Source organism: Apis florea, unplaced genomic scaffold (genome assembly GCF_048593485.1).
Source record: "Apis florea isolate Af1SG1 unplaced genomic scaffold, ASM4859348v1 contig_3081_pilon, whole genome shotgun sequence".
Classification (NCBI taxonomy): domain Eukaryota; kingdom Metazoa; phylum Arthropoda; class Insecta; order Hymenoptera; family Apidae; genus Apis; species Apis florea.
In genome coordinates this window covers 865,474-888,410 of record NW_028256703.1, presented here as the reverse complement: position 1 = coordinate 888,410, position 22,937 = coordinate 865,474, and the positions used below count along the sequence as shown (strand labels likewise).

At 35.6% G+C, this 22,937-nt stretch overlaps 1 protein-coding gene and 1 pseudogene across 2 annotated transcripts; both read right to left on the bottom strand.

Moving 5' to 3' along the window:
- Window positions 1-1,031: 1,031 nt before the first annotated feature.
- On the bottom strand, window positions 1,032-2,838 carry LOC116415142 (cytochrome P450 9e2 pseudogene; annotated as a pseudogene). The gene has a single exon (XR_015292322.1). The product of XR_015292322.1 is annotated as a cytochrome P450 9e2 pseudogene (transcript).
- Window positions 2,839-5,076: 2,238 nt separating this feature from the next.
- On the bottom strand, window positions 5,077-7,390 carry LOC100867070 (cytochrome P450 9e2). The gene is given in 2 exon segments (XM_012492383.3): window positions 5,077-5,863; window positions 5,865-7,390. Coding segments are annotated over 2 exon segments (1,584 nt in total). The 3' UTR covers window positions 5,077-5,805.
- Window positions 7,391-22,937: the final 15,547 nt, after the last annotated feature.

Below are 22,937 nucleotides of genomic sequence, written 5' to 3'. Positions count from 1 at the left end.
GTTACTAAATAAGGAAATGATTTCTATTCATTAAGAAATTGAAGATAGAGAGAAAGAAAATTGTAATGAAAATTGAGATGCTGTAAGAGAAGGTGAAAAATAAGAATAATAGACTGTGAATGTGAGAACAAGTTATTGGGATATTAATTCGTAAGTAAATTTTTCGTTATTAAATAATGAAATTATTTCTATTGATTAAGAAATTGATAATAGAGAGAAGGAAAATAGCGATAAAATTAGAGATGTAGTATAAGAAGATGAAAAAAAAAAAATAATAGACAATAAATGAGAGCACGTTATTGGAATTGTAAGGTTTGTAACGATATTTTATTGTGATATTTACCCTGACAAACCGAGGATGCTTATTAGTAATTATTTTATTATTAAAATATCACAACAATATAAATTTTTAATATTCAAAAAATTATCTTTCTTTATATGTAAAGATAGATAAAATATTAAAATATATAAGCTTTATATGTTAATTTGTGTGTGAAATCATTTTAAGTTAGCTGAAAATTTCATTGAATGGGTGCGGGAAATCGTCTGGAGTTGTTGGTTTGTCCAAGCTGAAAAGACCCAGAGTGCAAAGGGTTAATTTATTCGTCCGAACAAAATATTTGTTGTACATTGTACATGGAATAAAAAATGTGACGATAAAATATAATAATTTTCAAAAAGGTTTTCAAAGTCTTGGGAATAATATAAGGTAAAATTCTTTTTGATTTTATTCATTTTTCACAATCTTTTTTTTCAATGTGTTCAAAAACTTTTCTTTAATTATTAACAACTATCGTATTTATTGTTTCTTCTGATTTAAAAGTAAAATTTTGTTTCAAGCTCTTTAAATACGTACAAATAATAAAACTTTTTTTTTTTGTTCGTTTCATCGATAATGATGTTAATCGTAATGAATAATGGAAAAATGAATCGATGAATAATCCATATAAATTACACAAGAGTTTTTTTTTTCTGTTTTATTTCATCCGTACAAAAATCAAGCACACAGTAACAAAAAAAGAGAAAGCATATTATATTTATATTTTTATATTTACATATTATAATCATCATTACGATAATATCAGTATATAATTTCCATTTAAAATTAAAACTCCCGATTGAAAATCATTCTGTTTCAAATCACTGTTTTACACGCACCGTTAATAACATCGTTGTTAACCAATCCATTACTTTGACCAGAGTGATAAGAATATTTTCTGGGCTCGATCCTCAACCAAAAACCAGTTTTCGCAGTCGAGTTGAACACACCTTTTTCGAATTCCAATGGAATCCCTGTCCTCGATCCAGCCTTTACGTCGCAAACGGCGAGAATATGGCAGACTAGAACCTTCATCTCAATCAAGGCGAATCTATTCCCTATGCATATCCTGGGCCCGATACCGAATGGAAGATACGTTCCCGAGCTCATAATGCTTTTCCCATTGTCCAAAAATCTCTCCGGTTTGAATTTCTCGGGCTCGTCGTAGTACTTGGGATCGTGATGGATCGCCTTGACGGGGATCCACACGTTCATCCCCGGCTTGACGGTGAAAGGCACGTCATCGGGCAAAGCGGGGGGCAGCTCGAAACTCTTGACGCACATTCTGTCTATGAACACAACGACCGGATGCAGTCTTAAAATTTCGTTGATCACCGCGTCCAGGTACTTCATCTCTTGTATAACCTCGTACGACAATTGGCCCTTGTTACTCTCCAACGTCTCGTCGATCTCTTGCTGCAATCTCTTCTGGACCTCGAGATTCTCGACCAGCATGTGCAGAAGCACGCACGCTTGCGCCGCGACCGTGTCGAAACCGCCAAAGAAGAAGCTGAACGCGTGATTGGCCATGTTCGACACGGTCAAAATCCTGCCGGATTCCTTCTTGTTCCTCGTATCCATCATCAATTGGATCAAATCGGAGTTGGTGGTTCCGTTGCGTTCCCTCTCCTCGACCGTTTTCACCACGAGATCGGTGAAAAATTTCTCTACGTGCCTCTCCAATATGTTGAGCCTGAGCAAATTCGCCAACCAAGGCATATTCCTGTGCACCATTAGCTTCAAATTCTTCTTCAACCCTACCACAGTGGCGCCCACTCTGCCGTACATGTAGAACACGTTCTTGGGCTCCTTTATCGAGTCCACGTTCACGCCGTATATGCAGCTCGCGATCACGTCGTTTGTGTATCTGGTGAGCAACGCCTTCATATCCATTTCTCTCTCATTCTCGGGCAGTTTGGATAAGTGTTGGGCGAATCTCTTTGCGCACATGGACATTTGTTGGAACATAATTTTTATCTTGCTCGAGGTGAAAGTGGGCGACAGCAAGGACCTGTGTTCCTTCCATTCCTCGCCGTCCATGATGAACAACATTTCACCGAGCATCGGGTCCACGCTCTTGTGAAATATGGTGCGATGATCGGGAAATTGGTCGAAATTCTTCATTGTGATGCTCTTGATCAGGTCCAGGTCGCGTATTATTATTATGGGGTTGAACATTTCGAACATCCCTACATACTTGGCGTCGGGATGGATATTATATATCCTTTGAATCGTGTCGCATATGTTCTCCTTTCCTCTGATCAACGGGCCCAAATTACCCACGATCGGGGACGGTGGGACGTGAAGTATACCGTGCTCTTGGAACAGATTGAAACTTTTCCTGACGAAGCAGCAATAATAGACGATAACCGTGATCGCGACGAGGAGCAGAGCCAACGATAGAAACTCCATGTCTCGATTCGACAAGCCGGGGACAAGGCCGTTCTATGTGGCCGTTTCTATATACGTGAGTTTACGTCGACACGATGCTCGCTACCGCGGAAGACTGAGGATGCGGCTCGGCGAATAACGATATTTAACTGTAAGCAGTGACGTCTCAATGCCACTCATCTCCCTTCTATGATAATCGTTATGATACGATACGCTTTTATTAATTGACATTGCCGCCGTCATTATGCCAGTGTCAATATTGTGAAAGACACTCTTTTGTTTTTCTCGTTAATCAATTGGTTAATGCTTTCACGATAATGGATTTTTCGAAAATATGCTTTCGGGAAACATATTTTAATTCTTAAACAGATCGATTAATTTGACACATCGGGTGGAGATTTTATTGTATATGATTTATCATAGTAATTTATCGTTATCTACGTTTGCGTACTGTAAACTAAATTAATTTAAAATGTATAGAAAGTTTATATTTAGAAATTTTGGTTTAATTCCACGGAAAAAAAAATAAATCTTGTTTTCATTAAATTAACGAGGATGAGTATTGAAAAAACGTATCAATCGAAGTTAAGTAGATAGAAGCAAAAGATAAATAGAATATTGTTGACCTCGTTACCTTATTTGTTACAATCTCAACGATATAGCATTAAAATTAGCACCACACATTATTATTTCCTTCACCATGAACAAAGGTAATAAGTTCGATAAGGAACAATGCAACATTATTACTTTCATAAATAATTATTATTCGACGAGATTCGATTTAACGGATTCATTCGCGCAACTTCTTTCAGGGTGTTGTTCAAAGTCATCCTTTCCGATTCGAGACGATCCCTGGATGCCTTAGGAAATATCTGGCAGGTTGACTCGATAAAAACTGCCCTTTTTTACTCTAATGTAATTCAGTTTGCCACGGTGGAGACGAGAGCTCGAGGAGCGGAAGTTAGGGATCGAAGCAATGCCATAGAGATTGGGCATTTGGTCAGAATTAATGATTTGGAGGATTCGAGAGATGTATTGTGTTAGTAGCCGCGATTCGGTGGTTAAAAGGTAAAACAAATCATGTCTCCTATTTCCTTTTTTTAATTTAGAATTTGGTTTCACTTTTTATTTTTATTTTTTTTTTTCATTATTGTTAAGGTATTAATTTTTGAATGGTATATGGAAATTATTGGTAAAGTTTTTTCTTTTGAACGTTTAATTACAGATTATGCGTACACAGATGCGAAGTAATTTATTTTGAAAATGGAATTAAAGATATAGATATTTGAAAGTATAGCGATGAATATTTTTTAAAATTCTTTTGCACAAAAATCTAGAAGAAATTTTGAAGATCTGTATCGAGAAGAGATTAGAAGATGATTAGCGATTTAAAGAACGAGAATCAATTTTGTTTTTTGTTTTATCGTTATATTTTTATTGGAGCATAGCTAATGAAAATATATAGCAGAGAGATTTTTCTCAATTGCAAATATTTATTCGCGAAATAAAAATTAACAATATTTGAGAAATATATTGGAGGATCATTTATTAACTCTTTATGTTCCAACAGTGATTCTCAAGCACCATTGGGTGTAATAATTCCAGATGTGACTCTCCGGTATTACTTGGATTGATGCAGCAATTCGGACGACAATATTTATTTATGTCTGATTTTTTTAAAATATCGCTTCATGATAGATTCCTAAGCTCTTTAATCTTATAATGTGTAGACTAATATACTATTAAATGGTTAGATTTATCTGAAATAAGAGCAAATAAATCTCGGATCGAATTATTTTCGACGTTAGTCCGAGTTTGACATTCGTGGCGATAGAAATATTATTTTCAAAGATTCTGAATTTTGTAAGCGTGGAATTGTAATGAAATTAGTTCAAGTGGAGATGATGATTTGATTTTTCGTTATTAAATAAGGAAATGATTTCTATTTATTAAGAAATTGAAGATAGAGAGAAAGAAATAGTAATGAAAATTGAGATGCTGTAAGAGAAGGTGAAAAATAAGAATAATAGACTGTGAATGTGAGAACAAGTTATTGGGATATTAATTCGTAAGTAAATTTTTCGTTATTAAATAATGAAATTATTTCTACTGATTAAGAAATTGATAATAGAGAGAAGGAAAATAGTGGTAAAGTTAGAGATGTAGTATAAGAAGATGAAAAATATGAATAATAGATAATAAATATTAGCATGTTATTGGAATTGTAAGGAATTGTAACGATATTTTATTGTGATATTTACCCTGACAAACCGAGGATGCTTTTTAATAATTACTTTATTATTAAAATATCACACAACAATATAGATTTTTAGTAATCAATAATTTAATATTCCATAAATTATCTTTCTTTGTATGTAAAAGTAGATAAAATATTAAAATATAAAAGTTTAACAAAATTAAAAATTAATTTGTGTGTGAAATCATTTTAAGTTAGCTAAGAAATTCATTGAATGGGAAATCGTCTGGAGTTGTTGGTTCGCTCGAGCTAAAAAGGCCCGGAATGCAAAGGATTAATTTATTCATCCGAATAAAATATTTGTTGTATATTGTACATAGAAAAATGCGATGATAAAATATAATAATTTTTAAAAAGATCTACAAATTCTTGGGAATAATATAAGGTAAAATTCTTTTTGATTTTATTCATTTTTCACAATCTTTTTTTTCAATGTGTTCAAAAACTTTTCTTTAATTATTAACAACGATCGTATTTATTATTTTTTCTGATTTAAAAGTATAATTTCGTTTGAAGCTACTTAAATATGTACAAATAATAATATTTTTTTCTCGTTTGTTTGTTCTATTACGTTAATCGTAATGAATAATGAAAAAATGAATCGTTGAAAAATCCATATGAATTACATAAGAGTTTTTTTTTCCTTTTTATTTCATCCGTACAAAAATCAAGGAAACAACAACAAAAAAAAGAAAGCATAAAACATATTGAAATCTTCAATATTCATGATCAAACGTATGTCAATTCACCGAATCGAATCATCATTACGTTGGTAATATTAATATTAATAATTTAAAATTTAAAACTCTCGATTCGAACAATTGAAAATCATTCTGTTTCAAATCCCAGTCTTACACGCACCGTTAATAACATCGTTGTTAAAACCCAACCCATCAACCTGACTGATAAGAATATTTTCTAGGCTCGATCCTCAACCAAAAACCAGTTTTCGCGGTCGCGTCGAACACACCTTTCTCGTATTCCAACGGAATCACTGTCCTCGATCCGGCCTTTACGTCGCAAACGGCGAGAATATGGCAGACCAGAACCTTCATCTCAATCAAGGCGAATCTATTCCCTATGCATATCCTGGGCCCGATACCGAATGGAAGATACGCTCCCGAGCTCATAATGCTTTTCCCATTGTCCAAAAATCTCTCCGGTTTGAATTTCTCGGACTCGTCGTAGTGCTTGGGATCGTGATGGATCGCCTTGACGGGTATCCACACGTTCATCCCCGGCTCGACGGTGAAAGGCACGTTATCCGGCAAAGCGGGTGGCAGCTCGAAACTCTTGACGCACATTCTGTCTATGAAGTTAGCTACTGGCTCCAGCCTCAAAATTTCGTTGATCACCGCGTCCAGATACTTCATCTCTTGTATAACCTCGTACGACAATTGGCCCTTGTTACTCTCCAACGTCTCGTCGATCTCTTGCTGCAATCTCTTCTGGACCTCGGGATTCTCGACCAGCATGTGCAGAAGCACGCAAGCTTGCGCCGCGACCGTGTCGAAACCGCCGAAGTAATAGGTGAACGCGTGATTGGCCATGTTCGATACGGTTAAAATCTTGCTGGATTCCTTCTTCCTCAGATCCATCATAAATTGGATGAAATCGGGATTGGTTGTTCCGTTGCGTTCCCGCTCCTCGACCGTTTTCACCACGAAATCGGTGAAAAATTTCTCTACGTGCCTCTCCAATACGTTGAGCCTGAGCAACTTCGCCAACCAAGGCATGTTCTTGTGCACTATTAGCTTCAAATTCTTCTTCAACCCTATCAGAGTGGCGCCCACTTTACCGTACATGTAGAACACGTTGCTAGGTTCCTCCATCGAGTCCACGTTCACGCCGTAGACGTAGCTCGCGATCACGTCGTTTGTGTATCTGGTGAGCAACTCCTTCATCTCCATTTCCCTCTCATTCTCGGGCAGTTTGGTCAGGTGATGGACGAATCTCTTGGCGCACTCGGACATCCGCAGGAACATGATTTTTATCTTGCTCGAGGTGAAAGTGGGCGACAGCAGGGACCTGTGCTCCTTCCATTCATCCCCGTCCATGAAGAACAACATTTCGCCGAGCATCGGGTCCACGTTCTTGCAGAACATGGGGCGATGATCGGGAAATTGGTCGAAATTCTTCATTGTGATGCTCTTGATCAGGTCCAGGTCGCGTATTATTATTATGGGGTTGAACATTTCGAACATCCCTACGTACTTGGCGTCAGGATGGATATTGTATATCCTTTGAATCGTGTCGCATATGTTCTCCTTTCTTCTGATCAACGGGCCCAAATTACCCACGATCGGGGACGGTGGAATGTGAAGTATACCGTGCCTTTGGAACAGATTGAAACTTTTCCTGACGAAGCAGCAATAATAGACGGTGATCGCGATGAGGAGCAGAACTAATGATAGATACTCCATGTTTCGATTCGACAAGGTTGCTCTTTGTATATCGTCGACACGATGCTCGCTGTATTCGTTATTGCGGAAAATTGAGGATGCGGCTCGACGAATGGCGATATTTAACTGTAAGCAGTGACGTCTCAATGCCATTCGTTTCCTTTCTATGATAACGTTATGATACTATACACTTTTATTAATTGACATTGCCGTGTTATTGTGCCAGTGTCAACGTTGTGAAAGACTGTTTCGTTTTTTTCGTTAATCCATTGGTTAATATTTTCCCGGTAATAGATTTTTGGAAAATATGCTTTCGGGAAACGTACCGGTGCTATTAATATATTTTTAGACTGATTAATTTGACAGATCGGATAGAGAACATTTTATCGTGTAAAAATGTTTATATGATTTATCATATTAGTTTATCGTTGTCTACGTTTGCATATTGTAAATTAAATTAGTTTAAAATGTACGATAAGGAGTGTTATCGAGTCGTGTTTTTTTCTTTTTTTTTTTCCTTTTTCCTTTTTCTTTTTATAAATTAGTAAACGAGATTTTTTATGTTATATCGTGCATGTCGGATGAAATTACTTGAAGATAAATTTTTGTAAAAGTAATGTGAAAAATTATTTAGTGGTACAAAAATTGTAGACTTGTGTATGAATGTTCTTTATCCAGGATCATGTTATTTTACAGTACATTGAACGTAACTTGATCTCATGTTCAAATTGCGTGAAATAACATGATAACAATACCTATTTATTACGATGTAACGACGGAGGAAACTGCAAGGGATGCACGGTTATTTAATAATAATTATAAATACGAATTAATCATCGAGAAAAGTGTTGTGTGTTTTGTCGAAAAAAATGTTCATAACAACTCTAATCAGAAAAATCACCCGCCCACTATAGAGATAAATCCATTTAGAAAAAGAAGAATTTTGCATAAATTTCGAAATTTCGTTTTTCCTACCAATATTTCGACAAAATTTCTAAATTTTTCAATTCGATTCTCTCCGACAAATTTTCACGATTAAAAAAAAAAAAAAAGTATCCCATTCCCCCCTCCTCCTCTTTCTTTAAAATTCAACCGTTTCGTTCAAGATGGCCGCGATCGATCGCTGTGCCTCCTCATCTCAAGAACGTTCAATTTCTCCTTTTTCCTTAGGTCGAAATGGTCGAAATTAGCCCGGCTGGGTGAGGAAGGGCTGGGAGAGGAAGGGCCCCCCGGGTTATTTGGATGTCTATCTTAAGCGGCGCGGAACATCGCCTCAGATCCAGGATATTGCGAACGATGGGATCAACGTACGGAAACAAAGCCGGCCACTTAGCGGCAAATTAGCGATGGCTCCGGGCGCCACTGTCGCTCTTCATTACACCGCCACCCTTGCACGCCTACCACCCGACCATCTCCACCATCTCCCCTCCCCCTCCTCCTGCTCGCAGGGGTTAACCCTCTTAACATCGTGCAGACAATGCAACCGCCTATCTTCCTCACTACATCTCGACCAATTAAATCTTCGCTATGACGAAAAATCCTCCACCCCCGATCATGGGTAATCGCTTAATTATTCCCGCTGTTTCTGACCTGTTCCCTCCTTCGTCTTCGTCTCCTCCACCTTTTTCTTTTTACAATAGATGTAAGATTCGGAGAATTGGTGATGTATCGGTGTATTAAAGCGTGCTTGAGAAATTCTTTACTTCTTAAGCTGGGATTTTATTATAGCGAGGGAAGTTAGTTTCGAAGAATTACCTAAAATAAAAAAGTATATGAAGCGACGATCATTTACCTGTATCATATCTTCGATCCCTTGTCACGAAAGGGAAAAAAGAGAGAGAGGAAAAAAAAAAATCGCCGATCGTCAGAAAAATCACTTAAACGAGAATATATGTATTACCCCTCCGAAAACAAGCCCTCCAAGTCTCGCGCACAAGGGAACAAAGGTGGTTTCGTGGTGGTGGACGATCGGTGTCGCGCGTTTTGCATCGATATCGCCGCGATTTATTTCCAATTTCCGTGAGCTTGCACCGGCATGGCTTTCCCCGGCCGCGGAAATTGAAGGAAACCGAAGAAGAAAAGGGGTGGCGTGGCGAGGAGGGGAGGCACCGCCGAAAGTGGGATGACGGCCGGCCGTGGGGAGGGGTGGGGAAGAGAAGGTCGGTGGAGGAAAGTAGGAAGGCTCGTGTAACAGACTCCATTGTTGGAGCTTATTGAGAATCTGCCAATAGCTTGGAATTCAATTTGACTGGCGAACCGTGAACACCGTTTAATATACGGGATAAGGAGGTGTGGCGGGAAAGAAGCGTGCGAGAGAGGGAGAGATGATAAGGGAAAACATTAACAGGAGAGCGAGAAGGAAATATTAATTTGAGATTTTTTTTTATATCTTGCATTACGATTTGAACGAGGGGATTTTGTCGACCAAAAAATAGAAAAAAAAATCGGATAGATTGAAATTTTGTTGTTGCTAGAAACATTTCTCATTTTTGATTTCGAGAGTAAGAGTTTCTTCTCTTGAGTTCGGGTCGTTCAACCGTTATTCAAGATAATATTTTCATAAATTATTTATTTATCAAGTTTCTCTTGTATGAATACTTTTTCCCGGAGATCCGGATTCGATGAAGAAAAAAAAAAAAGAAATTCGAGAATAATTTTCCCATTGTAAATTAATCTTTGTTCTTAAAAGAAACGAAATGAGGGGGGAGAAAAAAAAAAAAGAAAAAATAACCATTAAATGTCAACGTGAAATTCCCGATATCGATTTACAAGGGGATATCCTCTCGGCGAACGAACGAACATTTTCTCGGTTCAAAAAAAAAAAAAAAAAAAAGAAAAAAGGGAAACCGAGTCGAATAAATTACACGGGTTCGGTATTCGTTATTTGCCGATACAATGCACGGGCACGTACAAATTATTCAACAGCTGATTCATTTTATCTCTTAATTTCATGCATAAAATCGGTGAAACGTTTCAGTTGCTTCGATCGCGTGATAACCAATTACGCCCATTAAAAAACTTTTGCGATACTCGTCCAAAGTGAATGTGAAATGCGAATATTAAATAAAACGTGAAAACGGGAAGAAATTATGAAAACTTACGTCTCGTAAGACTCGTGCAAAGGATTGGAAACGAATGGAAAAAACGGGACGAGAAACGAAGTAACGAATGGATAAATACAAAAGGAAGATCATCGTCAAGAAATATTGGAAGAAAATAATATAAATGATTTTGAATTAAAGCAAAGAATTAAATAATTTAAAGTAAATTTAACTAACTTGTATATATGTATATATTTTTCTTTCAGATACGATGCTCTTATTAAATAATTCTGGATCGTGGGAGAAAAATTTCTGGAAGAGAGAGATACGCGAAAAAATTTGACGAAGAAATTTAACGTAGACGAAGGTAAAAGAGGATCGATGTGACGAAGTCGGCTCCGTTCAAATTTGTTTCTACTCTGATGCAGTCATTAGTCGAGCTGAAACGAAACATCCCTCCGGGAAATACACCCTAATAATAACTTAAGAGCGTTCCTCTTTCTTTCTCTCTTTTTTTTTTTTTCGGCGTTTTACCCCAACCGACTTTTCGCTTCAATCATTTCTTTCGCCTTTTAAGTGCCTTCATCTTCATTTTCTTACTTCTTCTACTTCTTCTTCTTCCTTCTTTTTTAATTTTTTCCCTCAACTTTCTCAATTGGAAGAATATTTTTTTTTTCATTTTTATACTTACGATAACGTTTATAATAATTTATCGTATAAAAATAATATCATTAATATTTTTCCATTAAATTTTTCAATGCGTGGAAAAATTTCATAGGATGTTATAAAAATATTTGTAATACAAGGTGAAATAATATTGTATAAGTTGAAATATATAATAATCGATATTTCTTTCTTACTTGGCGAAAAAATTCATCGATTTACAATCGCGATTTTTCTCCTTTCCAACATGATGATACAAAATTATTTATTTTTTGTTACAGGAAATCGTACAAATAAAAATTAAAGCATTCGAGAACAAGTGAGAATATAATACGTTATGGAAATGGGATACGCGGGATTGGTTATCCGCAATTTTTTATTTCGTGGCATAAATTCTGATTTATTTAAAATATATTTCGAAAATAATTATATTTTCGGTTGACCGAATCGTTTTTATATAAAACAGATTCTTTTTTTTTTTTTAAATATAAAAATAAAAATATATCATATCTTCGCAAATATAAAATTCGTTGTATATTAAAAACAAAATATACGATAATACATTATAGTCATTCATTTCACGTGATGCATAAATCACAAAAATTAATCCGAAAAAAAAAAAAGAAAAAAGGAAAATTTAAAATTAAATTAATCACTTCAACATGGAGATAACTTTTCATTATTATAATGGATAAATTTCTTCTCCTTTCTCTCTTTTTTCCTTCCTTCCTTCCTTCCTTCCTTCTTTCCTTTCTTTTTTTCTTTTTTCCCTCTCAAACGACAGTATATCATCGCTAAAACTTGCAGCAATTTTTCGTTTATTTAATGCCCCATAAAAAAAAAAAAAGATCTAAAATGCCTCGTTTGTGGAAGAGTGACGTTCAATTTTCACGAATAGTCGCCAAGAGACGCGCAAGGATCCGCCTTCTCCTTTTTTCCTTGTTTTTCAGTTGGAAATTAAAAGCAGCTGGATGTTGCCTCGTTCCAAGCCCAGGATTCCCGAGAGTAAAGTTTCTCAACAAAGGCTGGATTTCTTTTTCTCACTGTTCGTTTCTTAAACGTTGACGTAATGCACGAGCCAAGTCTTGAATCATCCAAGAGATCGAAACACGTTCTTTGTTTCGCTGAGTGATTTGTAAAATATGAGATGTAAATCAGCGGACAATTATCAGCTGATAAATATTGATGTATTATTAATGAGATTATTTGCAATTAAAATTTGCAAATGTATTAGAAAAACAAGATTTAGAATATATTAGAAAAATTAATAAATAGAAAAGTAGAAATTATGAATGTATAATTACTATAAACATTGATTAAGAAATACAAATTACAACGATGATTTTATATCGTTACGAAATAAACTTTTCAACTATTATTCACGGCTTGAGAACCACTGGGCAGCAAAGGATGTCCGAACGAAAACTATCAAAATTTTTTATTCCATTGGTAAAAAGTTAATTTAAATATAAAAAGATAATTTCATACAAAGTAAATGAAATCCTTTTTTCGACAGCAAAACTCACAGTTTGAGAATCACTGGTCAGCCAGCATCGAAAGGTATCAAAATTTTTTGTTCCATTGGTGAAAGGCTAATTTTCACCTTTGTGCAAATTACAAATCAAGGATAATTTCGTAGAATAAACTAAATAAAATTCGACAGCAAAACCCTCAGTTTGAGAATCACTGGTCAACCAGCATCGAAAGATATCAAAATTTGTTGTTCCATTGGTGAAAGGCTAATTTTCACCTTTGTGCAAATTACAAAGCAAGGATAATTTCGTAGAATAAACTAAATAAAATTCGACAGCAAAACCCACAGTTTGAGAATCACTGGTCAGCCAGCATCCGATCGAAAGGTATCAAAATTTGTTGTTCCATTCGTGAAAGGCTAATTTCTACGTTTCCATCAAGTAGCGCAGTAGCGAGAGATCGGTCCAGACGACTTGGCTTAAAACTTTCTCGCGCGCCTAAATAGGGGTCGAAAAGGGGAGGAACTTTCTCCGGATTGAAGGCGACAAAATCGCGTGCGAGAGCAAAGGGAAAGAGAAAGGGAGAAGGTAATCTTTTAAAGGTCCTGGACACGCGAGACTCGAGCGAAAGAACGGAGAGAAAAAGAGAGAGAGAAAGAGAGAGAGGAGAGAAAGTGAAATACGCTGTCGAAGACAGAAGAGAGAGAGAGAGAGAGAAGAGAAGGAGGAGGAGGAGGAGGAGGAAAGGTGGCTGCTGGCTCGGTCTGCAGGGCATCTGCATAACAAAACGCGCAATTAATAAAGTTCTCCGGGTGTGGAGGCCGACCACAAAAGAGCATTTCGTCCTTTCAACGTGGCTCCTGCAACCTTCTACCCCCTCCCTTCCAACCTCGCCTCGAATTCGTCGGGGTGGAAAGTAGGTTCGCGAGGGGAGGGCAGGGAGGGGTAGACAGGCTGCCGGCTAAATAAGTCAGGCTTTGTAAGGAATCCTCTGCGCGAAACTTGGCAATCTTTGCCACGCGAAACTGTCGGCTACGTATTTTTAATATTTCACCGGATATCCGCCCGTTGTTTCTTTCACGGCCTCCCCTCGATTCCCCCTCTCCCCGCCCCCCGAAAATGGACTTAATTCGGCAAGTTTCTCGAACAGAATTTCTCATTTTGCCCAAGCAACTATTCTTAATATAGTTGAAATAGTTAGTGGATCGATTTTTTACGCGTTGCCTACGCGTTATTAGGATCGATTAAGTTTTAATTACGATTATTATTTAGGAAAAATTTGTCGTTTCGATAACAATTGTCGTTTTCGTTTCACGGTGAAAATTTCATGGTTGCTCGAATGGAAAGTTAAGATTCACGTGGCATGGGATATGCTAATAAGGGGAAATTTCGATCGTAAACGATTAGATAAGACTACTTTCTCATCCTTGGTTGAACTATCGTACCGTATCATCGTTTTTATTCATTTTTCGAAGATATTTTGAAACACGCGCGTCTTGTTCGTAATTACATGATTTTTTTAACACTTTCTATTTTGCTTTTATTAACACCAATTATTAAATGAAATATCTTTAACGAATATTTTTCTCTTTGATTCGATACAGTTTTATTAAACACATCCTGTTGCAAATTCATCGTTATTAGTACATACATCCACGTGGAGAAAGAATTAACCTATTAAAAGAAGATAGTTGAATTTATGTTTGTTTCGATTCGAGGAAATGGGAAATATCGAATATGAATTCTATTTTCAATTTCTTCAAATATCGATTCTAAACGATAAAATCGGGGATCGCGTAGCAATATCCCGCCACAGCGGGAACAATCTTTGGAAAATGAAAGGAAAACAAGGGAAAATTCGGCGATCCATCTCAATCTGGGCTGGAAGATCGGGGGCCAGAGGTTATCCAGGTTGAAGATACGCGTCGCGTGACATAAGTATGCATGAAGTTGGCTCGAGGGTCGTCTGAAATATTAAACAGGCTCAGGACTCTTCTTGGCCCTCGCGAGGAGGACTGCGAAAACTGTTTACCATGGTAGGTGGTGGAACTGTGGAACGAGAGATACAAGGCAAATGTTAAAATCCTGGATCCCCGATTCCTGGCCGCGTTTGATAAATAATGCGGCTCGCATTTTGCGCGGGAAAAGTTTCGGATTGCGCCGAGTCAAGCGGCGGGGGAGGAGGGGAAGAGGGGGGGGGGAGGGGATAGAAAGTGGAAAAGGGAGAAGTTAATGGACGAAGGTGTAGGTGGCGCGAGCAATTCAATCCGAGACACCCTCGAAACGAATTTTCATTCGAAAGTTTGCTCGGCTTTTAATGAAAAGAAAGACCGCTCCGGTTTTAGGTTAGGTTAAGTCAGAAGCGACGAAGCGAGATATCTCCTTTTGTCGTTGCTTATGCGTATTTTATGTACGAATTAGTTCCTTTGTATATTTATCTTCCTTTTTTCAATTTTCGAAAATTTGCTTTTAATGAGAAGAAAGATCGAAAGGTTGAATTTTAGGTTAGGTTAAATTGAAAGCGACCAAAGGCGAGATATCTCCTTTTTTTGTCGCTGCTTATGCGTATTTTATGTACGAATTAGTTTCTTTGTATATTTATCTTTCCTTTTTCAATTCTCGAAAATTTGCTTTTAATGAGGAGAAAGATCGCTTGAATTTTAGGTTAGGTTAAATTGAAAGCGAAATATCTTCTTTTGTCGTTGCTTATGCGTATTTTATGTATGAATTAGTTTCTTTATATATTTATCTTTCTTCTTTTTTTTAATTCTCGAAAATTTGCCTTTAATGAAAAGAAAGATCGGTTGGGTTTTAGGTTAAGTTAAATTGAAAGCGAGATATCTCTTTTCGTTGTTGCTGATGTTGATGAGTTAGTTCTTCTATAAACTATCTTTTTTTTCCAATATTGAATTTTTCACACTAATTTTATCGTTAATTGGAAATTAATGTTACAGGTACCGATATTAGGTCGAAAATTAAATATTGAATCCTTTTTAAATTATTTTCAATTACTTCCATCGATCCAAATCTTTAAAAAGTTTTCCAAGGTAATGAGATTCTAACCTAATTTTTTCCTAAAACTATTAGATTCCGGAAGTAGGTAAGTATATAATTTTTAGATAATAACGTATTCTTTTGTATCTTTTAAATTAATTTCAATTACTTTCATTTCAGGAGTTTCCATTTCCACTCCATAGATTCTATTTTTACAAAGTTTTTCGAGGTAATGAAAATCTAACTTTTTATTTCGAATTATTGGAAGTAGATAACATGATTCCGAATTTTTCAATGGCAACGTGTTTGAAAATCTCCTGAAATTATCCTTAGTTAAATTAATTTCCATTTGGATCCACTCCATAAATTTTATTTCGAGGTAAAATATTAAATAACTTGACTTTCCTTTTTCAAATTCTTAAATTTTATGAAAATTTACCTATACGTATAGATATACATCTGATTTCGAATTTCTCTGAATTCCTTTGATCGAAACCGAAAAAATTTCGGGGAAGACAAAAATTGATTTTCGAAATTTTCTAATCTAACGGACAATTTAACAAAATTCCAATATAAATATGATATACATTAGAACGAGCGCAGGTGTATCGACAAAATGTAAAATCGTTCGCGGACAATACGTCAGCGTGTCGATTTTTTATCGGTCGCAACGAGTTGAATTTATTAACGTGGAACAAAGAGTACTCTCTGACAGTTTTTCGGCAATTTCGTTTTTACCTTCCTGCACAATGTACCGCCACCCGCGAATGTCGCGTTCCACGATTTTTTCCTCCACCGTTTTTTCGCCTTTTTTCCCCCTTTCTTTTTTTTTTTTTTTTTTTTTCCCAAAATTCCCTCTCTTCCCAATATATTCAATACGTTCTCGCGGTATAAACTCCGCAAGGGATTGAGGCGGTGTTCAAAAGCGAGCAGCAACAACGGCATTGTACAAAAGTGATGCAGTTTGGAAATTACGATACACGGTATTTTTTCTTCCCCTCTCCCCTCCCCCCCCTTCTTCTTTTTTTTTCTGAATCGGTAGGGAGAAAATAGAATAGTTTGATAAACTTTGTCCACGAAATTAAACAACGCTATCTCGATCAAAGCAACTAATTCACGTTGCATGGTTCCGTTCATCGCGTTCTTCATTAATTAAATTCGTGCCTCGGTCAATGCAATTTTTGTACCTCGATGAGAAATAATTGGTGAGGGGAAGAAAAAAAAAACAAAAAGAAAAAAAAAAGGAAAAAGATCCAATACATAACGTTTTTGTATACGCGATGAATTAGAAATATAATGGTCCTTTTTTTCGAAGGAATTTTTGGATGACCTATGTAATTTAGTTGAACGTTCTTTTTTTTTCTTTTCTCTCTCTCGTGTTTCATTTTCACGAAGGGGCTAGTGATAAAAGAGGGACAGTAATTTTTAAAAAGTTAATAATAAATAATATAAGTGTATTCTGCGATGTCAGAATACATTTTTCCAAGCAGATAAAGTTTTCTGAAATTTCTATAATTTGTTTCAAGATAATACAATAATTCAAAATTTAAATTCGATCCAATTATATCCTCTTCGAATTGGATTCAAAAACGATCTCGACGACAATCGATTCCTCCACATACGTTTCGCGAAAGTAACATTCTTCCATTAACATTGTCCCGTAAAACGGTAAATTTTGAACGATGAAATTTACAGAAAATCCAACAACAAAGTACGTAAGATCGATAAAACCGATCCCAAAACTTTTCGACCATTACGTCGCGCCAGACGCCTAAAATTACCTGTCCTTTAAAAAATCCTTATGAAAAAGGGGGAGATAGAGAGAGAGAGAGAGAGTGAGAGGAGGGGGAAAGTATCCATATTAATTTCCAACGGATACACGAGCTTTTCGTCGTTTCCCTTATCTCCTCGCAGCCGTGTATAAAAACGCCATCAGTCTCCGGTTCGCGCAATCGCCGTCAGGTTAAACCACGTAATAAAAATAGACACCCTAACCACTTTTCTCTCTCTCTCTCTCTCTCTCTCTCTGCCTCTCCTCCACTTTGTCCAGGCCCGCCACCACCGCAGAAACGGATTCAGTCAACAATATGGCAAGATGTTTGATGACCCGATCGATCACGGACCCCTGTCAGTTCTCCGGGGTGAAACGTTACACCCCGTGCGCGCGTGTGTTGGGGGAGACGTGTGAACGTCCCTTTATAACTGGAGATCAACCTCGAGGCTCGTGGCGTACATAACGTTAGGAAATTAGGGAATTGAAAATGATGGAAAATTTCGTGGATTTTGGCCGAATTTGGATAAAAGGAGAAAAAAGTTTCTTGAAAAGAAACTTGAGCCTTTGATTTTGAGAGAAAGAAAGCGTGGAGTGGAGCGAATAAAGTGATCTCGTTTGAAAGAGAATATGAAAATTGGACTTTCACTTAGTTGGACAAAGGATTTCCAAGGATCCAGGTTTGGGGATTGCAATCGAAAGTATCTCATTTTCGTTTTCTTTCGTTTTCGGTTTTATGAAAGCGTATACGCGATCGAGTAGGATTTTAGGATTAATATCTTTCGGAGAATTGGAGAGGATCAATCGTACGTAACGAGAGAGGGGATATATTAATCGTGTTGCCATCACGATTCCCTCGGCTATTTTATTTTTCGAGAGCATCGATCTTAGATGATGGATAAACCGCAAAATCAAACTTCATCAATCTCCCATTGTTCTCAACTTGCTATTCATCAATCCTTTCCGCAATCGAATAAATTATACGCAACGGCTTACGGTGGCGAGGAAAAAGATAAAGCATCAACGAGACGGAGGGATTAACAAAGTATCGAGAGATCTTCTCTAAATATTTAAATTTTCTTACGAGAATTTTCTCCGTGTTTTCTTCAATATAAAAAAATAACTACTTATCGCAGAGAATAATATTGAATATTTATACGTTTCCATAGACGATCGTCACAACCTGTTTAAGCTTCTTATCGGTCCACGTGGTGAAACAACAACAAATTTATGAAAGTTGCTCGCGTGTCGTGTTTTCAAGTTTCAAGTGGAACGGTATTCGGTGTCTGTGAGCGCAAGCAAAATTGAGCAATTTTTCCGCATTTTGTTTGCCAGCTTCCTCCTCCTCCTCCTCTATCCCTTCTTTCCATCCGTGTCGCCCCACTTCCATCCATTTGCATTGTTAACGAGCGCCTTATGCGCGCGTGCCATCCTCGCACGTGAGGAAAATATTTTGATTACGAAACGCGGCTCGCTCCTTCCTCGGTAGATTGAAAATAACTTTGACAGATACTAGCGTCCCATTGATCGTATTATGCTGGCAAACAAGATTTCTGGAAATAATACGACGCGTAAATCTCTCTATTTCTTCTCTCTGTCTACGTGTTTCTTCAGAGAGAAAAATTGAATGAAAATAGGAAGATTTCCCCCCCCCCCCTCGTTATCGATATTTATCCACTTTTTTTTCTTTCCTGTTTTTAGGAGGAAATTTTTTTTACGTTTAACAGTGGGGAATTCGTGAAAATTTTATTTGATATCGAAGAGAGGAATTATTTGAAGTATTATTGTTAATTGGGAGGGGAGGAGAGGAGAGTGCATGGAAAATGTTGATTCGATTGAAATAATTATTTCAAATAATAAATGATTTCGTTTATTTCAAATTTGGTTGAAAAATATCATCGTGAAAAATATAGGAGGAGAGTAATATTTTCGAAGATAAATTTAATTTTTTAAAATTACTCTTCTTCATACAGATTTTTTTTTTTCGACCATTTGTACTAACAAATTAAATTGTTCGTATTTTTTTTTTTTAAATTTGATTTAAAAAAAAGAGAGGGGAAAGAGAGAAATTAGATATTTACATCAAATGATACAAGAAGAACGAGAGAATAAAAATATAATCTTGTGAAATAATTTTGAAAACGTTTCAATAAAATGCAAGTTTTTAAACTAATATAAAACGAGGAAATAAATGAAATCGTTTATTTGAAATTACTTTGATGAATCGATATATCTTTTATTATAAATTATTTATTATAAAAGAATCGTTTCTTAAATAATTCTAAAATAAAATCTAAAAATTTTCAATCAACGGTAACAAGTTAATTAAATCTTAAGTTAATTAAATAAAATTTCAAATTTTATTTCAAAAATTATTTATCTCAATGTATACTCTCCTTTCTAAAACTTTATCCTATCCTCATTTTGTGCAATTTTTATAATATCCATATATATATATATATAATTATTCAAAATTTTATTAATTTCATTCGAGAATTCGATTTTTCAAATTCTTTCGAATCCTTCGATCCGTAAAAAAAAAAAAAAAAAAAAAAAATTCTCAAGACAGACAAGATACGAAGTTATCAGAGTTATCACGTACATTAATTTTGACGGTAATTTCGCAACGGCGAAAGGATTGGCGCACGTGTTGTGTAGACGAATTTTGGAAATGCCCTATCCGGGCTTTTCACCCACGGGGCGAATCCCCCCGCTCCGGTGTTTATAATTCGAGAAGGGCCTGGCTTTAATTACCACCCTGCGGTGTTTACACGAGCCGTAATATTTGATGCGACGAGATAGGATCTATCGTTGACGTGGATGGACCGAATATCGCGAGAGAAATATGTATATCGAGGCTGCCACCATCGTGGATCGATCCTGCGCAACCGAGTCGAAGAAAAATGTAACAATCGATTTTTTTGGAGTCGAGCAATTAAGATCCTTACGTGATCGAATGTTTTTGGGTAATTTTTTTTTTTTTTTTTTTTTCCTCTTCAACATCGTGTAAAATATTCGATAACATTTTCGAACGACATTTTTTTGATCACAGTTTCGCTCGTTGCGTCGAGTCGGGGAAAAAACTTGTTCGAAGTGTTGTTGTGAATCCGTGTAAATCTTCTCGAATTCTTTATGGGATATTAAAAATGAATCAACGATGGTTAAATAGATTCGTGTGTTATTCCGTTATATAAGTTTGAGCGTAGCACGATATTGATATTGTTGGGAAAAAAATTTTTTCTCTTATTTATCCAACAGAGAAGTAACAAGCGAGTAATATTGGCTCAAAAAATACAGATATTCGTGATATTTGAAATATTTGCACTTATAAGAGAGAGAGAGAGAGAGAGAGAGAGAGAGAGAGAGAGATATTTAGATCGTAACTAAATTCATTTCACCATACGATATTAATATCTGTTAAATACCACTATTTACAGAAGAAGATTGTAACATGTATCTTAATTGAAATAGAGAGAGCGGAGATAGAGATTTGTGATGTTTGCAATTATGGAGGGTATATTGGTATTATGGAGATCTAGGTCAGTACAATATGTTCCATCAAACGTGGATTTTTCTTATGATTAATGTAATATCAATAATTTATTAAATTATCTATTAATATTCACTTACTGATTATTTATTTTTTTTAATAATTAATTATAATATTACAAATTTTTAATATTATTCCAATTTTTTCAAATTTCTTCATTTACAGTAGAAAATTGTGAAATTTATTCAAATACTCAATTTCCATTTCATTTCAATGACCTAATAAGATAATTCATCATCAAAATATACTTCGCTAAAGTCCACTGACTTCAACCGGATGATACCAACAAGGAGAAACATAAAGAGCAAGAAGTTCATTGTTAAGGTCGATTTATTCATTGCTTTCAATTCCATTTATCATTCTTCTCGCGCCATAATTGCCCGATCAATTTACCGCCTCCACTAGTTCTATTAAATATAATCACTATTATCGTTATACTATGTTTCTTGCTCTCGATAATTATTTGATACAGTGACAAACAAAAGTAATCACGCGTGTAAATTTAACTCGTCAAAATATTACTTTTTTTTATTATTTCAGTCTTTCGAAATGGAAATTTCATACAATGCTTGGTAGAACGATTATTTTGTAAAAAAAAAAAAAAGTGAAAGCAATTTTAATAAGAAATTTCGAGTCGAGCTCGAGCAGAGTACACGATTTTTCTCTCTTATTGTATATCATTTGATCTCTCCCCTGTCTATCTCGGACGGTTTTATGTAACGCAATGCAACTTGTTTACCAATGGTTCACGCGCGTCACGTTGCCACGAGGATAATAAGTTCAAGGCTTAATTTGACAAGATGTATGACAAACGACGAGGATACCGGATGGAAAGGGTAAGAATCGTGGTGGAAGATTGGTATTACATATTTATATGGGGACTCAGCATTGCCTGATAAAAAAATGTCCCGCCATTTCGCAGAGACTTCAACTTATTCGCCGTTTCTCTTTGTCCGCCACTTTGCCTCCTCCTTGTGACTGCGCAAAGCATTGAAAAATGATCCCATCGTCAAAAACGCCATCTATCCGTGCACGTCACCTGCGCCACCTCTCATAATTCTCCTTGAAATTATTGTCCAATTCCGCGATCATTTTCCGTCCACGTATTTCCCAATAATGAAATTGGAACATTGATGCGAAGTTATATTTTGCAGTGGTAAGAATTTTTAAGGTTTGATTTTGCATATCAATGCGTGATTATCACTGATAATTCCAATAAAAATTTCGAGGTTAACTCCACGAACGTTTTCTAACGTTGAAATCGAAGCAGTATGAAATTTTTATTTTGCTTTTCCGGTAAGAATTTTTTAGGATCATTTGATTGATGATTAAGATTGTAGAATATTGCAAAGGTATCTTTTCATGTCTTCAATTATGCATCTAACGATATTTGCATTGTCATTCAAAAGTTTCAGAACAATTGTTTCGTTTATTCTAAAGTTGGACATATTTGAAGAATGATTGGAAGGTAGTAAGTAAGAATTCACAAGACGTATAAGATGTTGAAACAAAGAAATTATCCCAAATTTAATTTCTCATTGATATTTGAAATTTCTGAAACGAGATAACGATAATTATTTTCTCGTAAAATTAATTGATGAATAATAATTATAAAAATAATACTCGTATATCAATTAAAAATGACAAATTACAAATGATGAGCAACGTTTTCATTCTTCGCAAAAAAAGAAAAAAAAAGATAACAAAGATAATAAGAAAATTATTTCTCAGTTATTATCATTTATTTCGCAAGAATTGTGAGTAACATACTTAATAATCTTTGTTTTCCTTCTTCTCTAGGTCAATTATATCGGATTTATACATTATACACATCGCCCGATTTATCTATTGAAAGTATATTTTTAACACAGTACAAACTTATCGATATATTTTTACACAAGATTTCAAGATTCTTCTTATATTATTTTACATCTGTATCTTGTTATCCTATTAACTATAAAATGAATAGTGCATTAATCGTTTTGATCAATCCTTGACTTTTCTTATCATTTCGAGATATTTACAAAATTTTTATTTGATACGGTAGAATGTTTCGAACTTTTCTCGATAAAAGTAA